Below are 27,957 nucleotides of genomic sequence, written 5' to 3' on the forward strand. Positions count from 1 at the left end.
GTGCTCAGATTACTTGTTTATGTTTTTTTAGGTTTAGCTGGAACAACAACTGAAAAAATAATAATAATAAAAACCTGAATTACAGTAGCTAAAGTTTGCTAGACTGTCAACACACTAACTCCAGTAGCTAGCAAGTTATCTGACATTTACTATATCACCCTCTTGAATACTAATGCAAGAATGCATATTACGAATTGTGGGTCCACTAGTACATTTATCTGTCTAACAGGAACTGTGTAGCTTCGTGGTTCTTCACTGTGACTGGCTTTGTAATGCTTCACTGCTGTTTACAGATCGCGGTGGGATTCTGGGACTTTTGTGTGTGTCTGCATTTGTGATTATGCGTGTCTCATAAGGATTTAGAGACATGTCGCAATTGTAGTAACCGCAAATGCTAAAAACCTCCACACATTCCCATGTCCATTGGTTTGTTTCTGCAGTTATTTGCAAGCAGTTAAAAAAACTTTACAAGAAAAAAACTGGGGAAAACTTAGATGAGAAACGGGAGGGAGCTTTGAGCCTGTAAACTCAAGCCAAACAAATAAAGCTTTGTGAGAGCAATCCAGCTTTCCTTCTCACAGCCTCAAATACTTTCAAGTCCTTCTGAACTAAATTTACACTTAAACACAAGAATTTATGGGATAGTAGTGAAATGGTATTGAAAAAACACAAGCTTGATTCATAACAGCTAAGCACTATTGCTGACATTAACGGCTAGCTCTAGTACGATTTATTTTGTTTTTCCGGACTAACGTATACACATGGCTTATCTTTTCAATGCGGTGAAGTGGCTGAAGGCTTCGCCTCTGTGGAATATGCTGTTTATTTAACAGGCCAGAGGCAATGCTTGTTAAAATGATCGCTTGCAGGTCTACACTTACTGCAAACAAACCCAGCAAAGTGTCCGAGATTTAATCCTCATGTTCTGTTAAGATTAACTTTACTGTCGTTACGTTTAGGGACCCGGAGACCTCAGTGATGTGTATACAACACATCTAAACATTGCTGTCATTTAGAAATGAACCTTTTATCTTTAGTTCTTCTGACCTAAATAAAATATCTAAAATAAACAACTAATCCAAATTTCAAAAGCATAATATTATCTAAAATACATTTTAGATTTTGATCAGTTTCTTTCTAGGTTCTCTTTTGTATATGTTAGCTACACTGCACACAGTACTGTAATCCTGAGCTGACACAGCTATGCTAATGCTAAGAGATGTGTTTTACTAAATCTTTTGGCATAAAACAAAGTTTGTGTAACGCTGAAGCAGAAATGAAATGGCTGGAGGTGTTCTGGGTCTAGTGAGCTAATCGCTGTTGTTAATATTCCATATATCTGCAGGGAGAATAATTAATCTGGACACACACATACACATTCACCCACCTTTCCTTGCCGTTTACCCCTGTGGCTACACTAAGACAGGTTAACGGGCGCGATGAGAGTTTGAGAAGCAAAATTTGGCCACATTTTCCAACAAACATTAATCTGGAGTCACAGCTGTGGGGTTACCCTGAACACACACACACACACACTTACAATCTACAGTTGCTGACACATCATTTAGCCAGCCAGCACGGCTGATGGTTCCCCTTGAGAACGAGAACGGGCAACTTACTGAAAGATAGTTTCTGCCTAGGGTTTCATTAGCTCTGAGTGTTAATGTAGGGGAGTTTATTTAGAAGACGGGCTTGAAGAATGACATGCTTGCCTTGCCAGATGTGACCTATGCCACTGGCCTTTAAAAAGCAGCTAAACTTGTAAAAGACAACTGAACTGGACACAATGAACAAGCTGCCCTCCTAACGCAATCCTTGTCCTACTGTGTTGACACAGGTGCCATCGTAAAGACGTTCAGATAACATCTCTATGATGAATGGCCAAGGCAGACATGAGTTAGCAATGATGACGCACACTTTCAGCATGATTTTAAGGCAGTTCACTTGTATGGGTTCATTGGAAAATGTGCCTCTATCTATCTAGCACTATCTAGCAATTCACAACTGAAATGAACACCAGTGTCAGTAAATCACCAACAACTTTTATTCATTTTAACATAAATTATAAATACAATCATCAATTAATGAGTACCTATTTTCATATGATTCCTTGCATAATACTATGAATGAACTAATGAACTCAAAACACTTTTATAATAGTGCATGATTTGTAAACTAATACATTTTGATATTTGCATCATGTAACCAGCTCCACATGTACTGTATGGCTTTTTTTTGATGTAGTAAACTTGCTTTTTAGTGCGCCCGGTACAGCTAATGATTTTTTAATGATACATTATTTTAAAAATGTGATGAGTATTAATCTTTTAGTGCCACTCACAGGACATTAAATTTCTGAACTGATGTGATACGTAGAATAACCACTGCGATAAAACTATGTTTCAGATAAATCTAAAGACTCTTTTAGCACCGCTCTAAAAGTGTCGTGAAACATGCAAGGACCAATGTAAAATAATTGTGCAGCAATTTCACCACAGGCATGTTTTCTCAAAGAACATGGATTTGGTGTGCAATAAAAGCTCCTGTAAAGACCTAAATCTTTTTCAAAAGATCAATAAAATATGCAAAAGTAACATCAATTTTAACTTTAATTCCTACAACTCCCATATTAAGCATTTATCTTTTGTTTCCAAAAAGTACCTGCGATTTAATGTCTCACACTTTATTTCTGGCAATTACGATTTTATATAATAAAATGTGTTATTTCCTATTTATCCTCACAGTTTCCTTTTAGGTTTTTTACTCAGAGGTGGAAACAGGCTTTTACAGTCTCCTCCTACAGTACTACACTGACTCTGAGCGAGGGTAACTTCTCCATCCTTCTCTCCCACACCCACGCCTTCATCAACACTCCCGAAACATCAGCTTCTCTTCGATCTTGATGTGGCTCTGAAAATTGCAGAGCTGTTAACTAAAAGCGCATGTCTCCTTCAGCCCTAAGAAAGGCCATTTTGGGGATGCCACGGCAAGACAGGATGACATGATAACTAGAGACTCCTCTTCTTCTACGGATGGGAAATGCAAGCCCCTTGTTAAGGATGGTGTAAGGGAACTCTGAGAGAAAGAACACTGTGTCTGTGAAACCGTAGCCCCCTGAGGACAGCTCTTCGTTAGAGATCCATGCTGTCCAGTGTGGGTTAGTGCTTGGGTCAGGCTTGATTGCATTCATAGATAGCTGTGGTGGAGAGATTCTCATCTCTTATCTTTCCTGTGTGTGTGTGTGTGTGTGTGTGTGTAGCTCCCAGGCTTTCTCGCCCTCTCTTCACCTCATCTTCTCTCCCTCACTTTCTTTGTCACCTTCAAACTTTTTTCCTGAATAGATTCTTCTCTCCTTTTGTGTTCTCTGTTTATTCTCTCCTGTTTTCAAATTAAATCTCTACTCTCGTTTTTCCTCTTCGTTGCTTGTCTGAAATCTCTCTCCTTCTCCCCCATTTTTCTTTGTATGCATTCCAAAATCTATCTAAAAAGTTGTAGATGTCTATTCTAAAATCAGTTTCGCTATCAGAGAGCACTATAAAACTCAGAAAATACACTGTGTACCTTAGACATAATTAGACATTCTGCTGTACTGCTGCTTCTAGCGATTCAGCCCACACGCTGCGGATGTGTGTGAAACCTGCTCTAATCCACAGCTTACCTCTCCAAATGTAGCAGCAGCAGCTTGAAATGAGTATGACCTCATTTTAAGCACTGTTACATTCTTATAATCATCCCACATTTGAATACCTGCACACCTGTTTCAACACCTGTGTGTGATCATTACTTGTATGTCATAAAGACACAGATCAGTTTACAAGGCTTTCAAATCAGTTTCCCTCTCTTGTTTTACCTTTTATCACTCTTCCTATTGCTTTTCACGTTCTTTCTTTTGCTTTCTCGCTGTCCTTGTCTGTCTTTAATTGATAAGGCTGACGTACGCTCTGCAGAGTTTGCGTAGTCACAACAAATTCCCATGTCCTGGACTGCAAACAACAGTATTTGTTGTTCACACAGGAAGCCGCGGCCCACCCATGCTGATAAACTAAGAGGGTTTTCTGGAGGAACACACCCAGAGCGAGGACGCCCATCCCGGCCGAGAGCGTCTGCTCGACCCCTTGACTGCACTGAGTCGATATGTTTCAGACGTCTTTGCTCTCTCCAGAGGATCGTCATTTCCAATCAGACACATCAAGAAGACGAGTTTAGGAAAAGCAGCACTGAGATAATGGAATACTGTGGGAGACTTATTGATGTTATTGATGAGGCAAAGTGTGTGGAGGTGCAACAGTGGGATGGGAACCCAGAGGAACGTCTATTTCTCCGGGGTTGCTCTTTTATGGCTCAAGAGTTCTCAGTTGCATTGTGTGAAATATCAATTTAGTCTCTGATTTGTTTCTTAAAAAAGAAAAAAAATATATATATAATTGATCAAAAGTGACAGATTTCTATCTAAAATACTGTTTTTATTAACTTTCTATTCATCATAGAATCCTTTTTTTAACCAGCACAAATTTTTTACATTGTTAATAATCAGAAATGTTTTTTTTTAGCAGTATATCATCATATTAGAATGATTTCTGAAGACTGGAGTAATGATGCTGAAAATACAGCTGCACATCGCAGAAATAAATTACACTTTAACACATAGAAAAATGCTATTTTTAAATGAAATAATATTTCACAGTTGTACTGTATTTATAAGACTTTTTAATACTTTGATATGTTGAAAAGTCACCGTTTGTGACATTATTGACATTTGTGCAAAAGTCTTCATTTGCTCACCATATAATCTCATTGCTGTCTACCAATAACAATTGAGATATTAAAGAGATCTCTTTGCCAATTTTTTTCTTTTCTATGGGAATGACAACACACAAGTGAACAATAAAGATGAAAATAACTCCCCCTGGAGCATCCATCTCATCCTGGGGTCACACTCGGTGTAGCCCAGGGTCAGTGTTTGGCCATGATGTGCACTGCACCTGTCCGAGGTTACGCAAACACGCTTTCTCTCGAGACTCCAGCCATACCTCAAACACAGGAAACAGATCTGAACAACAGGAAATTTCTGCTTATTGCCGTGGCATCTCCAGATAAGGCCAACGGCCCCTCAGTGTGTATCTGTGTGTGTCTCTGTCAGCCAGACAATGCCAGAACGATAGACCCTGAAGGTCTACAAGTCGGCATTATCAACTGATCTTTCCCCCTCAAGCAGCTTTCCCACTGGGCCTCACAAAGAGAAGACAGAAAGTGCTCTTCCTCGCTTAAATCTGTCCTTATATGGTCGTTGTACTCTCCTACAGGATATTCCTAGCTTGTATGCATTCTTCTTATTATAAAATGATTGTTACGGCTCAGGAATATGATTGGATGAGCCAATTTGGGGCCATTGTAGGTGACATTTGCCTATCACTTTCTTTTTCTTTCTACTCACCTGTTTTGAAGATCTCGTAGCGGATGGAGAAGCCAGCGCCATGAGTCTCGTAGTCAGACACAAACTTGATGAAGAGCTGGTTCCCAGAGGAGACCACAGGAGAGGGAGCGATCTTCCCACAATACTTCCCGACCAGCTGGCCGCTCTCATCCACTCCATCTCTCACCTCCACATAGTCATATCTAAACAGAGAGAGAGACAAAGATTAGTTCAGCTAAACTATTAACACTATACACTTTTTCTACATAATTTAGCAGGTTAGTTCATTCAGATTCAGTAAACCGGTTCTAAATATCTTTCCTTACATTTATAACTTATACATATATTTACTTTAAAAACAATGACTAGGTGCTAGTAACTTGAAAATGTGTACACACACACACACACACACACACACACACACACACACACACACACACACACACACACACACACACATATATATATATATACACACACATTTTGTTAGGAAAATAAAAAAACATAATACAAATTATAATATTAATGAGAACTTGATGCATGCATTTTATATTAGATTTGTTCAGTATTTTCACTTTTTTAATACTGTCAATGACCCAGTATCAACATGCAAACAAAAGATGTGCAATGAACTAGTATATATACTACTATATATATCAAATGATGCACAGTGACAATAATCTACATCGACAAAAGTGTACTGTTTCTTTCCTGCGCTTTAATGTATCATGATGTGTGTATGTTAGAGAGCTAAAAATGGGCAGACAGATTGCTGCATATGGATGACATAAGATTGTGATCCTGTTTACATGTCCGTTTGACAGTATGTGAGTGGACCAACAGTATGTATGTACAGTAAGAGAAAAAAAACAGGTCTCTCTCTCCTTCTCTCTCTCTCTCTCTCTCTCTCACACACACACACACACACACACACACACACACACACACACACACACACACACACACACACACACACACACACACACACACACACACAGACAGAGATGATCCAGTTCTCCTCAAAATAGAATTTCGACCCTAAAGCTATTGGCTTGTGCTGCCACATAATTGAGTCGGCGACAGTTTGGAACACTGTTGCACAAACGGCAGCACGTGCACACAAAAAAGCCCACATGCACACACATACGTGTACTAATATTGTGTCTGTAATACAAGACGGTATTGGGTGGGAGGTCCTGTCTCAGCTAGCGAGTGAGATAGGATGAAAAACTAAAGCCGATGTTTGGAAAATACGCTCTGCATACTGATATAATAATAGTGAATTTCATTTGGGGGTAAGCTCAGCATGGAACATGATTGACAGCAAGGTCTTGTTTCCATGGCGTTTAATCACCCCTGACACTTGTAACCACATGAACGATGGAAGGAAAGGAGAGCAAAGCATCATGGGGCGTAGAACATTCTATTTCTTTTCAAAGAATCGCAGTTTGGTTTCTCCAAGCTTATTAGGGATGCATAAACCAAAATCTTGCTGGTGCATAATATAATTTCATTTCATGTTGAGAGGAGTACTGAAATGCTATATATATATAAATTTGTGTAACAGCGTGGATATGCAACAGCAGACCTCCCTGCTCAAGAAAATGGTATATTCCACCTGCCACACATTACAGGAGGAAATGTGTGAAAATTTAATGGAGGTATCGCAGACAGCAGAATGTGTGTCTGTGTGTTAGTGTGTCCAGGGGGGCTATGGGAGGTGTTAAAACTGGGGCGCATCTCATACTGTGCATTCAGTGATATAAAGGTTGGGACGGAATATGAGAAGTGTGCCGCTCTCTGAATTTGGTTCCCCTGAGGGGCCAGTAATGTAGAGATGACTTCACCCGTGTCTCTCCGCTTGGATGGCCTGATGGAAGAGGCCTAGAACTCCATCAGTCACAGCAGAAGAGAGTGCCACCGCTGTAATGCTATATATACACTGAAAACACATTAAACGCATTTAAACTGACAGGTAAAGAAAGTCTACACCCTCTGCAAAAACGCCACACAACTGTACTGTCATGCAAATATGTGAATGAAGAAAGTAATTTGCGAAAATGCTAAAATAGGGAAAACCGAGGACCCTTCTAGACCTTTATGACCGTTTGTGTATACTGAAAGAATGATGTTATATAGAAAGAAAAAAAAACTTTTAGAAAAAGTAAGGTTAGCTCATTATTATTGTAAGGTTATTATGTTGATATCTGTGTCACTGACAAATTAAAAATGTAACAATCGAACAATAAAGCTCTTGGAAATTAATTTATTAATTCATTTCTAAGAGCTTTATTGTTTGATTTTTACAAATTGTAATTTGTAAGTGACACAGATATCAACATAATTTAAACAACCCCATGTGCAAACACATAAACAGACCCACTGCTCTTCTCAGACAGCTTTGTCCAAGTCTTTGGTGCTCACGTGATATTTGCAGAGCCATGATCTCACTCTCTTTGGCTTGGGTTTACTGTTTTGTGCTTGGTGCCATTTTTTTGTACATTGTTCTGTTTTTCATTCCCTGCCCTCTTCCTCTTAAGGCCAGCTGTGGAAACAGCACTCCTGCACCCACGCAAACAAGCTCTGTTCTCCTTTTCTCCTTTATCAGTCTGAGCAAGAGACCTCAGTCTACCTTCAGCCTCATCATGGTACATTTACACAGGAATCCAGCCAATGCACTTACGTTTTTAACTCACTGCATTTACGCCACAGTGGCCATAAAAAGCAGTCATGACATCTCCCAAAGACTTCTATTGCTTTCTGTCATCATTCTGGCTTGCCTAGCATTCTGGTGAGCTTGATTTACTTAAGTCAGGTCAAATGATGCTCTGAGAGATTAGAGGAGAAGTTGAAGAGAACAAAAAGCTTATAGTGATTAGAGCTGTAATCGGGTCATAAAAGTTAGGCCCGACAGGACCCGAGTCCGACAGGTTTCGGCCCGAGCCCAACAAGTACATTTTGATTGACAGCTTTTTAAAAGCCTGAACCAGTTTACAGCCCGACATTATTCAAATGTGCACACACACACAGCTATTTTGCCTTTTGTCAAGAATGAGTCAATTATACGCGTTTTAATGTTTTAATGTATTCGTGACTAACGTATACTATAGGCCACTTGGAAGTTGGAATAAAGAAATAAAAATGAAAAACGTCCTCTGTAACATCGTAACATCTTAGCTCTCTAAACAGGCATATGGTCATTTAGCCTATAAATAGACCAACGCACCAATAAAAATGAGTCTTTTTAACAAATTAAGATAAATTTTAAATTAAGATGGGTATTTGGCAATAATAGAAATTAAGATAAAAGGCTCCGCTGGATTTGCTTCGCCACTAGCAGCTGACATTTAATAAAAGAATGAATGGCAACATTATCCTATATAGGCTACTCTGTCTACTTTATGCATTTAAGACTCAATGAATATTTAGTTATCATTTGAAAAACCTTTACTCACAGAGATTAGGCTAAGCCTACATGTTTTTGTGGAGGAAAATTATTGAATCCACTGTAGATGGCTTCAGCGCGTTCCTGTGCTCACTGATGGTGCGTCATTATGTCACTCATTATTCTCATTATAAACACGGTCAAAACTTTTACACAACTCAGACTTTGCTTTAGTTGCTGGTGCAACCAAAACGTAATCACCAGTGGCAAGCCTCCGTTTCACCTACTCAGCATCCATTTTCAAGATGATATAAATTAAGCCCGACCGAACCCGTCGGGTTAGGGCAAAGATCTTCAGCTCTAATAGTGATGGTTATGCTGAACACCAATGTCATTTTGGTGCAGTTTGGACATTCAAGTCTAAGCATGTTCTTGGAGCAACATCCTTAGTCCTCAAATACCTGATCACTAAAACCCAGAAAGAAATCATTGTTTGGTGAGAATCTTGTTCAAGGCCCTAGCCCTGACTCTAAAAGAAGTATCTGAGACTGGTTCATAGGAAGGTTGTTTTAGACATAGACACAACTTTGCTTGTTGATGCCAGAAAATCAAGATTTTTAGGTCCTATCTTAAATGTAAAATTTTACAAAAGTGTGGACATAAAAGTGTACTGCAATGGTTTAAGGTGGCATTCGGGACAGGGCCTTTGTTTGTGATAGATTAGGACTGGAATTAATGCTTTCTTCTTTTGGCCTAGATTTTAGGTGTAGATTATTGCTAGGGTAAGGTTTGGCTTATATTCGATTGATAGGGATGTTATTCCAGCTTCAACAAGTATACTGATTCAGAATATCCTAACCAAATTCACTCTTTTAAAAAGGGAGTGCACTTTGTAGCTAATCAGAGACTGGTCTGAATACAGCTTGTGAAGATAATTTGGTGTGGTAATGTGTAAGGTCTTTGACAGCAGCATCCCAGCTCAAGAACATCAGTCTTGTTGAGATCTTTCTGTTCTGCTCTCTCCTTCCTCTTTCAGCTGGTAATTTATCCCTGCTCTCATGGTTTTCTGAATGATACCTCCACCTAGAGACACACACACACGCAAGCACAGATTTTCTCTCTACTTTAAATCCCACCTAGGTAAAGCCAAGCGTGACCAGACCTTTGAAAAAACGATTCAAGCGTTATCCAGCCAAAGATTTGGGGGTTTAAGAAGTCGTTTCCTCCTCAGTGGTGCCGTGAGTATCAAAGGTGTGTTATCGGATTTCACAGAATCACAGTCACTGTTGCACAACCAGTGGAGTTAACATTATACTGTACTACAAACTCTCCCAAGACATCCTTTTTTCTGCAGCTTTGAAAAATGGCAGGCCTCTTCTTCCTGCACCTTTAGAGATCTTGTTTTTGACATTTTTTAGTCAGGCACGGCACTTGTTCCCTAACACAGATGGACCTTGTAAAGCTGGAGTGGGAGGTATTAGAATAAGATGCAGATGGAACTGCAGTAGTCACCTCAAGGCCAGTGCTGCTTATGAAAAAATGTCTTTAAGCATTCTAGCCACATTCTCATTTCTGTTTTTAAAGACTACTCGGCACAGGCTGCGCACAGTTTCATACCATTCCACAAGCTCAGTGGATCCTCAGTGCCAACTTGGCCCTGCTAATCATCTGCAGGGCATTGTGGGATTGACTGCAGAGGCCATTTTGCATTCAGAGAAAGACTTTTTCCCAGAGCGCTGTGCAGAACAGTATTTGCTAATCCATTTCTTTGGGAACTTGCGGGGGGTCTGAAACTGTTTGTTAAAAATCAAATCAAGAAAAAACAGCAGGGACCAATTTTAAAATGGAGTTTGGACCCTGAAGCCAAAAAGAGGTGTAAAGCATTCTCATCAAGTATAGAATCCCAATTTCTCAGACCAGACACCACTCCACCTGCCCCAGGTCTTAAACCACCTCCTTGCTCCTCCAGGTTTCCGCCTGCTTCATTTTATGACCCCAGAAGAGACAGCGGACAGATTGTTTTTAATGCACCCCCCCCCCCCCACCTTTTGGCCTATACCACTGGACTGTTGTTAGGGATTGTGAACCTCCATGAAGTCTCTAAGGGCCCACAAACACACACACACACACACACACACACACACACACACACACACACACACTTTCAACCATAATAGTGATGAAAATAGCCTGCCAATCCAAAAGGGAAATTAAAACAAAAAGGATGAATCTAATTCTCAGAGACCTTTGCCTTGTGATGTTAACAGACAACCCTGTTCGCAGGGATAGTAATGGCTACACAATCCAGAACGTTCAGAAAGGTAGTCCTTACTTGCACGCCTTGGGTTAAAACAATCAACCACAATAACAATTTATCATAGATTCTGGAATGTATAGTGTCTGTTACTAGCCAGAACACACTGTTACCTACACCCCCCGTAAGCATTCACAGTAACAAAATATGACAGAGATGACGCCAATCTCCAGCATGATCTACAATAGAGCAGAACACTTTATCCATCACCATAGGGAAAGATTAGGTTCAATGTGCCCTTTTCAAAACAATCACTCTTTTCTCATCTCTTCCTTTGAGATGGATGAGAGAATATTCAAGTCATCATTGTCCTCAAGAAAGATAAACAAGTAAAGCCTTAAACAGTTCATCATGTGCAAAAAAACACCACCAAACTGAACGAGGTTAACATTTCGATGCAGGAAGCTGGATTTATTCTTTTTCTATTTTAACACCTCAAGCCTTTAGGTGGAGAAAGTAGCAGCTCGCTCACCATAACTGTCTACCGTTCTCCATAGTATGTGACAAGCGTTAACCAAGCCAACTGTAATGGGCTCCTGCAGCTGCTAGCTGCCTTTGGAACGATAATAACCTCATTGCTGTCACTCGAAATGTTGGTGAGACAGACCAAAAAAAAAAGGAGCTGGGGTTGGGACCAGAGTCTGTTGCAACAGTACAGAGAATGAAAACACTCCCTGATGGAGTTATTAGCTTACATGTGACTGTTGCAGCGTGTAGAGGGAGGGACCATGACTTGAGGCTATGGCTAAGAAGTTAGCCCTGAGTTTTATGATAACTGAGTAACGGCTTAGTAGTGCTTTTGTTTATTTTTTTACTATAATGTATCTTTTGAAATGGCTGGTTGAAATAGGTTCTATGAGCAGCCAAAATAATATTTACACAAAGAAAAAGTGAGACTTGAGGGTGAAAGTACATTTACAAAATGCATTTGTGCTGTTGGCCTTAAATAGACTTTGTCTCCTGAACTGTTCCCAAATTCTTGCCAACATCAGAATTAATAGAAAATTAAAAACAGGTGAGAAGAATACATATTCCTCAGTGACAGATGTGTCTATCCAAACATCCACTCTTCATCCTTCATCCCTAAACCCAAGTGATTAGAATAGCACCATTTCATAATGGGTGGTACAGAGCACATGTGGTGTAGGGCTGATGAAGGGTGTGGACATGTCAAGTGGTTCAATACTCTTCAATTCTGTGAGAGTAAATTACTCCATCCCATCCCCAGTGGCCACAATCGCAGAGAGGTCTAAAGCATCAAGCTTAATCTATGAGACTTATTTTAAGATGCTAATCAATTTTGAATGGGTGCGGTGCAGGAGACCATGCAACACGCTATCATAAATGGCAATTATGAATAACATTGATGGATTAAGCGTGTCCGCATTCATTAGCACTGCTAATTAGGCAGTTCGGAGAGACACGGATTCCCAACAATCACATTAATGAATTCCAGTATTTTGAGGATTTTGAGAATTTTGATTATTGGATACTGTACTACTAGCAGTTTCGCTACAGTCTTTAATAATAGGCAAATAACCAGATAAAAGAAGTAGAAGTAAAGGCTGAGAAAGTATACCATAAAATACAAGAATGCTCTGGAAAAGTTTTGAAATGTGCAATCACATTTGAAAAATTGTTAGCAAGCTTTCCATTTTTTTTCTTGTTTACACCTTTGAGACAAGCACTTGTCCTTCCTTTTCCAAATCCATTCATTTTTGCCACAAAATAAAAGAGAGGGCCACAAGACAAAGAGGCCACTGTGCTACCACTACATTATTAATTATCCTATACAATAGTGAATGTCCACAAACAATTCTGTTTCCCCTTGTTCCATCATCTGTCATAATCCATTTAAGCAGTTTTGCTGGAAAACAGAAAGCTTTATGGTTTAGTATTCAAAGAATCACAGAAGGCATATTAGATCCTAAAATGCCCTCATTTAGAATCTAACATCCTGTCCTCGTTGGAGGAAGGAGCAAGAGCAATTATTTAGAGTTCTGCCCAGGGGGGCAAAATGGCAAATATGCATTTACTGATTAAGCCAAACACATACACTAAGCGAGCCACTGCACAGAGCTCAGTTAGGCTACATCAGAGTGCCACACTTCTTTGCTAATGTACAATTCCCAAATGATCCAATATAAACACAGCTGAAGGAGCTTGAGGAATTTCTGTCTTCAACCAGCAGGGCAGGATGGATATCTGTGTATCATCCACTGACAGGATATGATGAGGAACTGCATTAAATTGGCTTAACTTTACCTCAGAGATTTAACCTCAGTGTAGTAATGACATGGTGGAGGAAGCTGCTGCAAACCTGCTGCAATTTAGGAAGAATACATTATTAACTTGGCTACAGCTAAACGATGTTGAAAGTTAACTGCAGAATTTTACAAAATGTGCAAAATGTATAAGCATACAGTTAGATGAATTCTAAGGCAGTACTTAAATTAGGTCGCCACTTGATGTCATGTGTTGATGTTCAAATGTTTTGAGAACCAGTGCTGTGTGATTATATTTAGGCCTTCATGGAATTAAGCTAAAAATGCAATTTAAATAATATCAGTAGTCACAGTCGTTGTACATAGGAGAGAAAGAGTGAACAAAAATCCACTTTTGTACAAGAACAGGACAATGGAAAAAGAAATTGCAATATGTGGTGTACAAGGGACACAGGTCTTTATTCAGTCTCTGTCAGGAGCCCATTTCACTGGCCATTACTAAGAGAACAGCCAGCATTTGTCCCACCTTGACATCTGATAGGGGGTATTATTACTGAGCCAGAGTAGCCCCAGCCCTCTCGAGATGGGTCCATGGTCAAGAAGATGAAAAGTCAAGATATAGTAAAGGACATGGATTGAGTTTGAGGTGGAGGGAGGTAGCTGGTGGGGGTCAGGGGCACATGAGCACTTCCCTCTATTAAAAATACCCCCCCCCCCCAGCAATTTTCAACCAGTGTCTCCCACCTTTGGGCTGCCGCTGATTCTGCAGTGGTAGAAGGTGACATGAGCCTCCTCTAATGAGGACAAAATTTATTCCTATTATGTGCAAAGAGAATCAGGGTCAGCTTTAAGGTAATACATTTTGCTATGCTAATTACAATACTAATTATTCTGAGATATATAACAAGATCCCACGAGCTAGAATGTCTGACCCATGTCACTAGTCCAACAGCAAAAAAGGTCAAGAACAGACAATTGTTATAGATGTATATATAAATCCAATATTTAATAAAATAACCCATAAATACATTTTCGGCATTGCCATAAACTGATGACATGAATATGACCTAGTGACTTTCAGAGTAGGGTTAAAATCAAGCACAAATGATGACTGTTCTCGTACAGTATGAAACAATGAGTTTGTGTAAAGAAAACAACCATTACTATACTATCTGGCCAAAATGTATACTGCAATCTAATATGTGCTCTCTAGTTAGTAATTAACAGAAACATTAGGGAGGTCAACTAGAGGTAAACCAGTGGGTGGTGTTCATGAAAGAGGTAGACAGAAAGAGAAAGACTGAGAAAGAATGAACTACAGGCTTATGGATGAGAATCCCCCAGGTCTACGTACTGGGACACTTGGAGTTCCCCCAAATGTCACTTGTCCAGTTATTTCTTTCTTCCAGATGAAACTTTGCTTATAACTGCACTGTGAGTAATTCAATTAACTTGCTTTCCTTGCAAGTCTTGCCCCACCCCCTCCTCTCCTTCACCTCCTTGCCTTCCTCCTCATCCAGGCTTGTACAGTGATGATGCCAGATGGGGGCAGGGAATGGATACAAAGTGCAGCCTTTGACAAAGTCTGCATCATTTCTCATGGCATGGGAACAATGTCATGGTCAAAAGTGACATGAGGAATTGGGAAACACACACAACCTTCAAATGCTCATTTTTTATATTACATAAGAGGAATCAGGACAACAACAAAAATTTATATATTCTTTGCCAATTGTCTGACATTTGTTTCAACATCTTGCCATTTGACTAGTTTCCTTACTCTTTCTGTGTCCTTATTGATTATCACGCGCATTTTCACATTATATCATTCCTTTCAGTTATCTTCAAATGGAATGCAAGTTCCTGGAATTACACACTTTAGAGGGCACACACTGAGACAGCCAGGTGGTGTGTTGTTTTCTTTCCATTGCAATTCTGGTGCATTCTTCTGTAGCCCGGTAAATGTGCTTGTGTCAAAGTGTGTGCATGCATATGTGTGGTGTCTTGTCGTGCGACAGTTTGATCAAAGTCCCAATGCCAAAGATGATGCCAAAGTTTGGAGGGCAAAATGACCTCTCCATTCACAAACCCACACTGCCACTGCCAACTTGGAGACCTCGTGAAAGATAATTAGCTCAGTATACATGCTATGACCAGCGGACCTGCTGGAAACAGGAGGAGAGGATAGGAAAGGAGGGACTGACAGACTTAAGCTGGCATCGAGGCTAAAACATTACAAGACCACAAACATCCCACCAAGGGGTTGATTTAAAAACAGGTCAGTTTGCAGCTTTTGGGACATGTTCTATTTAAGTACGAATTATAGTGTGAGAAAAATATCACATTCACACACAAACAAACCTCCTAAAATGAACACCAACCTACTGAAAGACAAGACCAAGAGAAAAGCAAACAAAAGAGGCGGGCAAGCGGAGTGTGAACTGCCTCAGCTCAATCAGAGAGCCTTTGCCCCATTCATGTCTCTTTCCAGCCATCAAACTCACTACCAGCACTGTCGCAGAGAAAACGAAGACGGACTGCCTTCTGCTGCTCTCAAACTAAAGCAAAACAAATACAATGAGATGAAAGTTAAGTTCTTAAAACAAGATCTCACAGCCTAAACTAACAACATCAAAAAACACAACATTTTCAGAAACAGAACCTGAAAAACTAAATTTGCCTTAGCGTGGGGCCCAAGTGGAGCTGAACCTTATCAAACCTAAATCCCCCTCCAACTGGTCCCCTAAGCTCAGAGCGGTGTGGGCTGAACCATAGCTGGGCAGGAGCCCCATCAATCAAAAATAAAGGGCCATTTGCGGCTCTGGCAGCAAACTAAACAAGGCCAGCATGTGCAGACATGGTGCATTAGCTCTACAACAGGATCACATCAATTAAAGCTTAGGCCCTTCTCTCTAGGGGATCTTAAAAAACCAGGTTGTCTCAAATCAGATCTTTAACCAATCTTGCTGAGAACCTCAACTCTTGGTTCCTAAGCAGTGGTAATTTCCCCTCATTCACTCTCTCTCTGTGTTTCTCGTAAGTTCTTGGATTCCATATTTGGGCCCCTGCATGGAAACATATTGCCCTGTTGCTAATGAGCTTCATCTAAACAAACTCAGGGATTTCTGTTCCACTGCATCTTTACATGTGTAATGCAGCAGTTCAGACATGCAGAACTTTTACTTTCCGTAGATTAATCCTTTTCCTGTGCTGTAATATTTCATATTGCTATTGCTAAATGATATTTCATACTTAAGGTTACATTTTATTAGACAAAAATGTATACGCCCATGCATTTATGCACATTATAATTTTTTGGCATACACTAGCACACACACTGTATGGCCTCAGAGCTAATTGACATGACCTTAAAAAAAGGGTTCGACAATGGTTTTTCTTTGACAACAGATTTCCTTACCTACTTTTTTTATTTTTATTATTATATGACAAAGTAATATCTTCAAATCTTAATTCAGTGGTAAGATTAACACATTCTTTAATCATGTAACTTGTAATCATGTAAAGATCTACTTAAGAACATCTGAGCTGGAACAAAATGGAAATGAGCAAGATTTTCTCAGCTTTAGCGGCTCACCGCAGAATACAGAAATTTCCATTCTGGGAAATCTGTGCTGTGTGGAAATCTGGGGAGACCTTTGCCAAATTCTCTTTAGAAACTTCATCATTCTTTTGTAAGTGAGAGAATTTTGAGATTTGCTTCTGTGCTTTACTGCAACAAGGGAGGAGGTTCGCAGCTACTTTGTTCATAAATGATTTGGCTTACTCCTGCTTCTAAGCTGCATTTATCCAACTATAGCTCGCACATCCTGTAGTGTTTTTATTTCAATCTTTCACTTTTTTCATCCTATCCATCCTTCTGCCTCCTCCATATCCTCACTTTCTAACACTTTCTCCCTTTTCTCCCCACTTCCCTACTTCATCACTCTCTCCTCCTCTCATTGATAAGCTCACACTGAGCGGCGAAGTGCCTAGGCTTTCTGAGAGAGAGACGGAGCGCAAGAGAAGGAGGAGGACATGAATCAAGCCAGTGACAGAACAGCAGGGAGGACAGCAGATGTCACTGAGAGAGAGATCTTTTCAATCAGCCTGTCCTTCCAACACACGGGCCAAGGTGAAGCTCTTTAGCAGCGGAAAACCCCTTGCCCTGACACACACATGCAGGAATATACACACCGCTTTAATCTTTCTCATTAGCCGGACCACTTTACAACCTCAAGTTTCTCAGAGTCATGTGAGAGGGTTAGAGGGCCAAGGAGAAAATGAGGTGATGAAATGCTTGCCCAAGAGTGGGAAAATGCATGACTGTGGAAAATGCAGAACAATTATTTCAGAGCTATAAACTGAATGTGCATAACATAGCTCAGATAACTTGCTTCTGGATGAATTTGATGAGAAAAAATCCACATTGAAAATCTGATTGTATCTCAAATCTGAGCATAGTCTGAATTTTGTATCTCAATAATCTGAACATTGTTGAGATCTCCTCGAGAAGACTCTCTTTATTGATTTGTAGAAACGTTTAACATAAAAAATATAAGAATAAAATAATATAAAAACACATATATATGTACATATACATACAATACACATACATGTCAAAACAATGGTAGGCCTACATCAATATCCTGAGGTGATGCATGTTAAACCAAGTTACACAGAAAATAGATATGGATCAGCTTCTTTTTAAAATCCTATAAAGGGAATCCATACTAAGGAATTCCCTTAACAATATATGTAATCTTTTTAAGAGCCAAGCAATGAGACAATTCTTGTAATCATTGTTTAAAATCAGGGCTTTTTATGTATTTCCAATGACAAACTACTATAAGTTTTGCTTGTAATAAACAGAATATCAACATTTTCTTATCAGAGCTAGTTAAAGTGCAATTTACAGGGAAAATATTTAGTATACAGAGTTCAGGACATTTAGGAACATTTTGCTTTAACAACAGAGACAAAAAAGTCAAAATTTTTCCCAAAAAAGTTGAACTTGGGGACATTTCCATAAACAATGGTATAAAGTTCCTACTTCTAGATTAAATTGTATGTTTAGAAGGCATTTTTCAATAAGATTGCCTAATAATAACTGTTTTCAAACAGGTTTTACAAAAATATGTAATTGGTTGACTAGACACATAGCCACACCCCAAACTCATGCCATTGGTTAAAACCGTTGCTATGTTAATCTGGTCACAATTCTCAAACAAACTTAAATCTCTTAAATCTCCTGTTGTCAACAGTAAACGTTAGCCTATGTGGGCACTATTGTGTATGTTTTTCAATGTTTATGCCTCATTCTCCATCTGGACTGGCTTTAGTAACACCACCTCTCTCTTGCTTCATATGACAGCTGCTGCCTCCTTTCCCTGTACCCAGAATCCAGCACACAGCCAGAACAAATATGATTTAGGAGCAGTCTAGGGACAAGAAACAACCTCCCAACAAAGCGAACTACTCAGTGCGGTAGCAAAAGTCCCTGCTTTGGGTCTGCTTTCTGTCTGTTTGGTGACACAAAGCACATCAACCGTTAAGAGAAAAAAATGCCATCTTTGTAAAATGAAACAGGAGTGGTACACCTGTTTTAGGAGCATAGAGTCAGGCACAACTCTCTACCTCTCATCAACAGCTCACTAATGGCCCAGTGCTGGTTTTGATCCTACGATTGCTTCCCTGACCCTCCCTGAGAATAGATCGCCATGCTTATGTTTGCTAACAGGGGCCATAAGTATTTAAAACAATCTCTGTCAGCCCAAGCCTCCTCCACTGCCCAGAGGTCAAAGCATTCCCTGCCTTTAAAAACCTTCATCGTTGAGGATGAAAGGAGGTCTGTTGCATTCCATACTTCTTTGGTTTTCCCTTCCGTGACAACCGCTGATGAATGTTCATGCCATACGGCTCTCTCTGTGTTTACTCGTTGTGGAGGAGTGGAGAGGGCCAGCGTTAGGTGTCTGGAAGAAGCAGGGAGAGTTATGGCCATTCCCAGCCTGGCTATGGAAGCTCTCACTGGGGGAGAAGAGACCCACTGGGCCCCTGCTCCAGTGGAGCCCACGCAAACAATGGAACAAGACCTTGCCTGAGTGGAAGAGTCATGTTAATATTCAAACACTTGTGAGATCTACTATTTTACCCTTTCTCTTCTTGTCCTCGGTTTCTCAGCCACAACATTATTTCAAATCAACAGCAGGGCATCCGAGCAACTGAATGGTAGCAGAGCCATTGAGCGTGTATCTACTGTATATGAATTAAACCTAAATCTTCTTTATGAACTAAATCAAAGGCATCTACTGTTAGAGTCTCCATGACTAATCAGCTTTGTCCCAGTCTCCAAGCAGCACAGATACAGGATGTGTGGTTTGTTTGGCCAGCAAAGACTGTATTTGCTCTCTCTGCAGGGCATTTGGCACTTTGTGGGCTGACCCAGCAGGGCGGCGCTGAAGGTTGGTCACTGTAAAGCTGTGCTTTCAGACTTAGGGTTAGCCAAGGGCCTTCTACTGGCCTCCTTTGGGACCAATCTTGAGCAAGCATTCTCTGAATGCCATCTTGACTATTTACAAGAGCAAACACATGCACAAATCCAAACAGACCGGCCATTATTGTGCATTCTCTGACTAGGTACAAAGAATACTGCTTCAAGCAGTAAAGCTGATCTCTTTTGAGAGCAAAGCTACACTCTGTCCTTTGCCACGTTTCAACAATTCCTCCATCCAATGCATCCCTTCACCACTTTAAGACAGGAATGTAACAATCGGGAGGAAATGTTTGACGTTTTTGTTTGGTCAGCGGATTGGGGCGCATCAATGATTCATAGTGCTGTCAGAGGAATGTGTTATCAGGAGAGGGAGGCCTCTGACACAACACAGTTCACACACACACACACACACACACACTATGACCTCACTGAAGTCCATCTGCTTTAACAACATTAAATACACCAGTGTGACAATCTACAATGTTGTCCTCCCATTTTTAAAAAAATGAACTTGCAGTCCATCCAGGTCATTTTATCAAAACAGAAAATAAATATATTCAAATATTAAAAATAGTCAATTATATTTATCTAAATATTCAAATCAAAAGTAAATAAAAAAACCTCTCTCAATCTGTCCATTTGTTCCGGTCAGAAACAAAACATGCCAGAGATCATCAGGCGTGTGCAACACCCAGTGTTGACTCTGATCTGGCAGCTGTTTCTTTTCACAAGTGGACACGAAGCATTTCTTGTTTGCTTTGTTGATAACGGACATGTTATGCAGAGCATGTGCGCTCCATTTGTTGCTAATTAGATTGCTAGCGGTGCACTGAAGCGTGTGTTGTAGCTTCCCTCGCTCGGCAGTCCATCTGATAAAGAAGCCATTTCGGCCATCAACAGTTTCCATTATGCAAGAGGCCCTTAATGTGTGTCCAGCTGACTCTGGGAGTCAAAAACAAAAAAAACACCCCCTATTCTGCAGAAACCATATCCACCAAACAGATGTCTATCTGGTCTCCGAATTGAATTAGCAATTGAGGTGGTGGTGGTGGGGTGTCAATCTCTGTCGCTCATAACTTTCAGCCTATCACGACCAAAATTACTGAACAACTTTAAATTTGTTTGAATGGCTGTTCTCCACAGCAATTTAAAATGATAGATTTAAGTGGGGAGATTATAGAGTTGCACTGAATGCTAGTGAATGACACATGCTGCCTTGGAGGGGGAAATACAACCACAGCATGTTTTAGGGAGGGGAAGACAGCCCTGAAGCTGCATGAGTGTGTCTTCAAGTTAGCACTTAACGTAACTTGTACTGCTGTTTTATGAACCACATGCAAAGTCATGATGCAAAACCATATGATAAAAAAAGCATTTTGGAGTTACAGATGAAGGCATAAAATGACAAAACGAAAACACAAAACGACATTCACAATTCACTTATATAGTTAATTAGGTAGTTGGATGGGAGGGGCTGGAAATAAGAGGAAGCCAAAACAGAAAAAGTTGTTTCAAGGGTGGAACAAGCTGTTATATTTTAATCGATTTTTAAGATATTTGGATTAAAGAGCATTAGTGAATCATGAAAAAAATGGCTAGTATCCAGTTTGTCCAAAAAACTGGAGAAAATTAAAAGCAATCTCAAATTGCAATTATGAAGTGTTTTCCAATCCTAAACAGTTCCCAGTACACTTTCAAGATCTCACATTAAACTCATTTATATCCTCTGACTTCCTCATGAGCTAAACTTGCAATTCTTTAGCTTGGCTTGTTCAAACACAGACAAACCATTGCTGGATAATTTCATTAGGAGGGCTCATTATGTCCTCACCATGTATCTATCCATGCTCCATTCGCTCCAAGTATCCCCTGGTTGGAGATTTGTGTGTGTGTGTGTGTGTGTGTCTGGTCGTTTCTGGGCAGCGAAACCTGAACTCTCAGAAGAGATGGACCCCCTATGAGCAGACAGCACGGGGTCATCTGGGGCTGTAAATCTCTGTAGGTTTACAGTGCAATAAAAAGGTAAAGATCCTGATAAACAGTGCCATTAATACAAGGCATTCAGCGAACACAAAGAACTCCAGGCGGAAGACTATCTGGGTGGAGGGGATACAGTAACAGAGTCAGCCACACTCTGACAGTACAATGACGTCCCTCAGACCCGCCAGCACAAACAAAGGAAACAGACGGAATGAGAAGGAGAAAGAGAGGAGAGAGAGAGGACTGGAAACAAGCTGCACCAACCAAACCACGTGTCAACTGTTGAATCATGATGTTAAAATACAAAACTAGCTGTCAATACCTTATTGTTTCACCTTTTGGCATCTGCCAGCACAATGTGTAGGGGAAACTCCAACACATACAAGTGTTATTTTTTTCACACATTTACAGACACATCAAACATATTTTTAGAAATTCTAAATGAAATCAGCACTAAAAGAAGCCAAGCACACATGATGGTGTCTGCTCCACACCAGCTGAAGGCCTTGCACACACTCAAGCAGCACCAGCAGGTGGCGCACCTCCACACCTAATAGTGCACACTGAACACTTACTTGCACTCTCTGTCTTCCAGGTCAAAGTGTGGGTTGAAGTTGATCAAAATCCTCTGGTTCGGTCCTGGAGCTGTAATCACCCATGTGCATTTCTGAGACGGGTAGTAAGACACCGGGTAACCGGGTGAAGTGAGGTAATTTGCACTACTGATTCTGATATTGTCCCCACATTTGTCTGAAAGAAAAGAAAATACATATCATTCATACTGAAATTCTGGGCACCAACATAGCTGAACCAGGTTTATCAGAAAGATCATTCTGATCAACCAGTCGCACCATCTGAGTTTCACCAACCAACAACTCACAACTACTGTATAGATAGTGAAAATAAAAACTGTTTCCATGCTGCAAACACATTCCATGTTCAATGTGACACTGTCTTAATGGTTTATTATTACACCTAATACAGCAGCACTACTGTAGTTTGACATAAGAATGACTATGCCATTTCTCTCCAAACATTTACTAAAATAGAGAAAAGCTCCTCTAGTCATTTCTTGACCTATTTCTAAGCACTAAATGAAGGCTTGATATTTTCGCCTACATTTAATGTCATTATGTGGGAGGGAAGCATGACCTTTGTCTCTCTCATATTTTATTTATTTGTTCTTTCAACCACTCTACAGCTGATCAACACTGAATTTTAATAATATCTACAACAAACAAACTTTTGGAGCACCACATGGCTCAGGGTCTAACGGACATGTTTACACATCTACACTCACTTTTATTTAAAAAACATAAACACAGAAAATATGACTGATTCAGTGTAAGACTGCCTGAATAAAATATATGCAATTATAAAAAAACAACTCAAGATATTTAAGTGTCAAGAATTTTCTCAAGCAAACAGAATCATTTGATGTTTAAATGCGGTCTAGAAAAGTTCAATGCATTCAAAAGAATCATAGAAAATACCTGTAAATTACTTTTTTGAGTTTTTTGTGTTGAGGTTAATATTGCTGAGAGTGAATTATGACCATATAATCACTCTTAAACGCTCAGAATTTGTTATTTTTAATCATTAATTTAATTCAAGAATGTAGCCTACAATATACACACGATTATCTACATATTAAGTGACTAAAGAGACAAAAAACACATGCAAGTGAGCCCAGGAAATTTCACCTGGATCCTTCTAGACTTCATTCCAGACAGGCGTGACACACATTGTGTGACTTTAGCAAAACACTGGAAATACTGGACTGGAAAATACATGACTTATTACAATAAAATATCCAAAATGGCCCAATCAATAATACATTTCCCAAAAGTTTATAACTATAGTTAGTTATACTAATATTTAACTAAACTTATTCACGACTAATTGGGCAAAATTATTATTTATAATTCCAGTCCGTAATATCAGACCAGTAATACAGTTATAATCAGGCATCAGATTCTCTGGAATAATGTTATAATGAAGTTTCCCATATTTGGCCGAGATCAGGGTCAGTGACACAACACTTTTAAGTTATTAGGCGAACAGAAAACTTTAGGTAGCACTTAGAAAAAAAAGTTATTAATAAACTTAATAGAATGATATAACTTAACAATCATCTTATTCGTAGTTAAGTTATTTTCAAATATGAATACAGTATATACACGGAAACGTGTTTCATTACATTTTGTAAAATTTGAAAGCACTCGTCACTTTCATCTTTTAAGAAATATAAGGTAATAAGCCTAAATATTTCATGGTAATAAATAATGTAGCCTAAATGAATAATATAATGTAAAATAATAAGACATTTTATAAATATTCACCTTTTTGCAAACAATAATATTAGTAATTTAAATGATTATAAAATACATCTTATCCTGCGAACACATTTGCTTTTGTAGTACAGCGGGAGTAACTGGATGAAATGATTTGACATGCTATCCAGTGTCAGAAACAGAAGCAGGTGAGAGCAGGTGACCAGTCTTAAGAGGCAACCCCTTTCCCCATTTAATCCCAAGAAAAAGTCATTTAAACACTCCGGTGACTAAGTTTCTGTTGACACTCACCGTTTTTGAAAGCACTGACGATGAGAAAGATTCCCGTGAAGAGGATCAACACTAATCCACAATGCATCCTCGATTCCTTGAGTTCTGCGTGTGAAAATATTCAAAATTTGAACAATGAAGAAAAAAGAAAATCCGTAAATGGTTGAACAGGGGTAATTCCTCTCGTTCGCAGGGAAGGAAACCAAAAGAAGGCGTAAAAGGGTCTGAGCGCTGCTGAAATGCGGGGTTTTGTGCGTCTTCAGGTCGCTTGCATCCTGCCATTCAGCTCTGGTTTCCTCTGCGCTCTCCCAGCCGCGCTCCTCTCTCCTTGGCCATTTCCTTCAGAATGACAGAAAAGACGTTGCAGCTCCGCGAAATAGATGAGCAGACGTGCGTAATCCTGTGCGTAAAGTGTGAGAGAGAGATCGCGTGTAGCTAGACTTTGGCTAAAAGTGGCTTGGAGACGCGAATCAGCCTGCGCGTAGTAACCCGGAGTTCTGCTTAGTCTCAAAATCTGAGTGAGGAGCACAAACATCTGGCGATTGGCTTTGCCATAACAGCGTCTTAAACAAGGGATACACCCCCTAAATTACGCTTCCCTTCTTCCCAGAGTGTGTTGCTCTGCCGTGTGCCAGACGCGCAGGGCTTTCTCATTGGTTTGATTACACATATGCAAAGCCCGACCTATACGGAGCCCAACCTCTCGTATATAAGAGCCCAGAGACCTCTGTGAGACACTCCAGCCCTCGCAGTCGCGCGCCGTGGAGGGTGACACGGCTGCTGTCCTTTATATCAAGCGACAATTAAACTCGTTGACCAAAATAACTAACTAGAGTCAATAGAATAACACCAGCGACGTTTAGCTCTCAAAATGAGAAAAGCGCAAAAGCCACTAGATTTTATAGCTATACGGAAACCGTCTCAAATAAGGAGTAAAAGTAATCTGCCATTTATTTTATCGACATCGTTTCTTATTTGAATCGTATCTAATTTATATTATTTTAGTAGGCCTATGTATTTTCTCCATATTTTATGTCTTTGCGTATTTGTACACATCCAAACACAAAATTAAAGACGAAACGAACGAACATTATAGTCACTACCAGCGCAAGACGTATTATTATTATTATTATAGTTATTATAATTTAATCCAGAACTTTGTTCAATATTACACAGTTCTGACCAACAGGAGGATGAATTATACAAATATGGAAATATGTGCATATTGGGGCAACCTGCGTTTTCCTTTAAGGGTTTATCACACTGAAATATGTTGCAACCAAGTCTCGTTACACTGCATGGTGCCTCAAAACGCGCGTTTCATCCATAAATACAAACAGGAGCGTTGAGCGAGGGGACTTGCGCGTTACGAAGCAGATAAAGTGCACAGTCGCATTGATTTCGCTTCCGTGCACGACGGTGTCCTTATTCTAAACGGAATATGTTTGTCACTTCACCCGAATCCTTTCCGCTTAGACAAACAGTCAGCACTTGCCTACAACCTGTCAAATCCGTTAACGTTCCGTGAAGTACGAGAAAATCCGTGTTGTGCCGCGATACAGTCTCCTCAGACCCATAAACATCAGCTCCGGAGCCGATCGCGTCTCCCTCTCCGAATAAGAGTCAGTCCTTTCCAACTCCGCGTGTAGCTACTATCTATCCTTCATTTGGCTCTGTGCAGCAACCAGCCAGGAATCACAGACAGCTGTCGCAGCCTACAGAGTCAGGCTGAAGTCTTCCAGTGAACGTGGGCTGCTGTCTCGTGCACTCATTCAGAAAGGTCGGGGAAAAGGCTGAAAGCGCGCTTCATTTTTGAGGAAGTCCTGACTCCTGCGCTCCGCTGCGCGCCACGGGTTCCGCGAGAGTCCATCTAGAGTGCCTCATGCACGCACTGTTCCCCGGAAAGCCGCCTACACATCCACACTCTCCTCTTCACAGAATCTGAGCACACTGAATTAATCTTTCTTGAAAAATATTTAGAATTTAAATACATCTTAGTCGCAATCGTTTGCAGATCATATCGAAACTTATTCTCAACAAAGCTTGCAGTTCATACTAAACTGCATTTTGTCTCGGATGATATTGCATGCCTATCTGAACCTCTAGCAAAAGTGGACCTTCCGTTAAAGTGGGTCAAAGAGGTGTTATGACCGATTGCCCGTCTCTGAAGATAATCAAATGTAACCGTCATTAATAATCGTCTCAGGGTTCTTCGTGATTCTGAGCGAGCACATGATGGAAGAACCATCCTACAAATGATTTATGGTGCTTTTCAAATGATTATTGGATTACAAAAGGTCTGTAGGCTGCTGTTTAAAACTTGCCATCTCACTTCAGCTGAACATGTAACGTGGGACACCTGTAATAAATCATAAAACATACAACATTTGGATATTTCCTGCCTACTTGGAACAAGAGGTTCACATGCAGCTGATTGTAGTTGATTTTCCATGTTTCCTATCTAGACTTTGCTGGTCGTTTTATCATCATTTATAAACTGACCTATTATGACCAAAACTGAGGAGCTGGTTAGAGAAGGTAGACCTTGGATCAGTAACAAACCTCTAAACATCCCAGTTAAAGTTAATATGACATGGTTTTACTTCAGTGTTTTGTTTTGTAAATTCTTTATTTTACAGTCAGTTGTTACAGAAGCTACAAGGATCGTGGCAGACATGTAGGATAGTGATTTTACCCCATAGCCTATTTACAGTTGTTTAGTCTGATAGTGTTCCAACAATCCACACTCTTTCCTACTTTATAATTGAATTCATTTCTACAATAGGGCTTGGGCGCCGAGTTGCATTCTGGGACGTGGCGGCCATGTTGCTAGCCTCGCGAATGTAAACATACAGCAAGTTGAACGAGAAAAGCAGAGTTGGGAGAAAAAAAAAAGATGTTAAAATCGCGAAAAGGTTGTGGGATTTATAGGGATACGCTAGGAATGCCAGGGACCGGTATGTGGACAAAATCGGCACTATTAACGGTTAACAGCGCTCCACCTAGCTGCTAGTTTAGTAACCGTTAGTGCTAACAACCATTCACACATGGACTTTTAACAATGTGTTTCAAAAGTGTAGTTAGTAGCTGTCAACCCTCCCGTTTTTTCTGGGGTTCTCACGTATTTGAGCTCTTTTCCCGCTGTCTTCCCGTTTTAGTATTTTCCTGTAAAATATCCCGTTAGCCCCTCCATCAGACCTGTCAAGTCTCTGTGCTGTTGTCCTGTTGCTACTCATTGCCCTTCCAGCGAAACAGATGTTTTCAAAGCATCGTTTTGCTTACTTGAAAGCAACCTTAGCGTGATGTTGGGCTTTTTAAGATAGCGTGGTTGTTGTGAGAGCACGATTTCACGCCAATCTGTAACTAAAGTCACGTTAGACCTAGCTTCACAAATCGCTTAACGTTAGTTAATGCAGCAGTCTTGTAGTACGACTTTTTTATGTCAGCAGAGGGATAGCAACAGAAAGATGAATGTTGAAATTTCCCGTATTTTGGATGAGTAACCCGAGAAATTTCCCTTATTTTCAATGTTGACTTAAGCTATATAAATTAATATTCAGATGTTATGGTCTCCGTGGTCGCACCT

The 27,957-nt window shown here is 40.1% G+C and overlaps 1 protein-coding gene across 4 annotated transcripts in view; it reads right to left on the reverse strand.

The window, feature by feature from the left end:
* nrp1a (neuropilin 1a) overlaps positions 1-24,894 on the reverse strand; it is a 59,987-nt gene extending 35,093 nt beyond the window's left edge. For all 4 annotated transcript variants that reach the window (XM_059535572.1, XM_059535571.1, XM_059535570.1 and 1 more), the window contains exons 1-3: positions 24,393-24,894; positions 22,383-22,557; positions 5,435-5,616 (exon numbers count right to left, since the gene is read on the reverse strand). In XM_059535572.1, the coding sequence (XP_059391555.1) occupies positions 5,435-5,616; positions 22,383-22,557; positions 24,393-24,459 (424 nt within the window). In that variant the 5' untranslated portion in view covers positions 24,460-24,894. The remainder of the gene's footprint in view (positions 1-5,434; positions 5,617-22,382; positions 22,558-24,392) is intronic.
* Between the last annotated feature and the right edge of the window lie 3,063 nt (positions 24,895-27,957).

The sequence above is a fragment of the Carassius carassius genome, chromosome 42 (genome assembly GCF_963082965.1).
Source record: "Carassius carassius chromosome 42, fCarCar2.1, whole genome shotgun sequence".
NCBI classification, from domain to species: domain Eukaryota; kingdom Metazoa; phylum Chordata; class Actinopteri; order Cypriniformes; family Cyprinidae; genus Carassius; species Carassius carassius.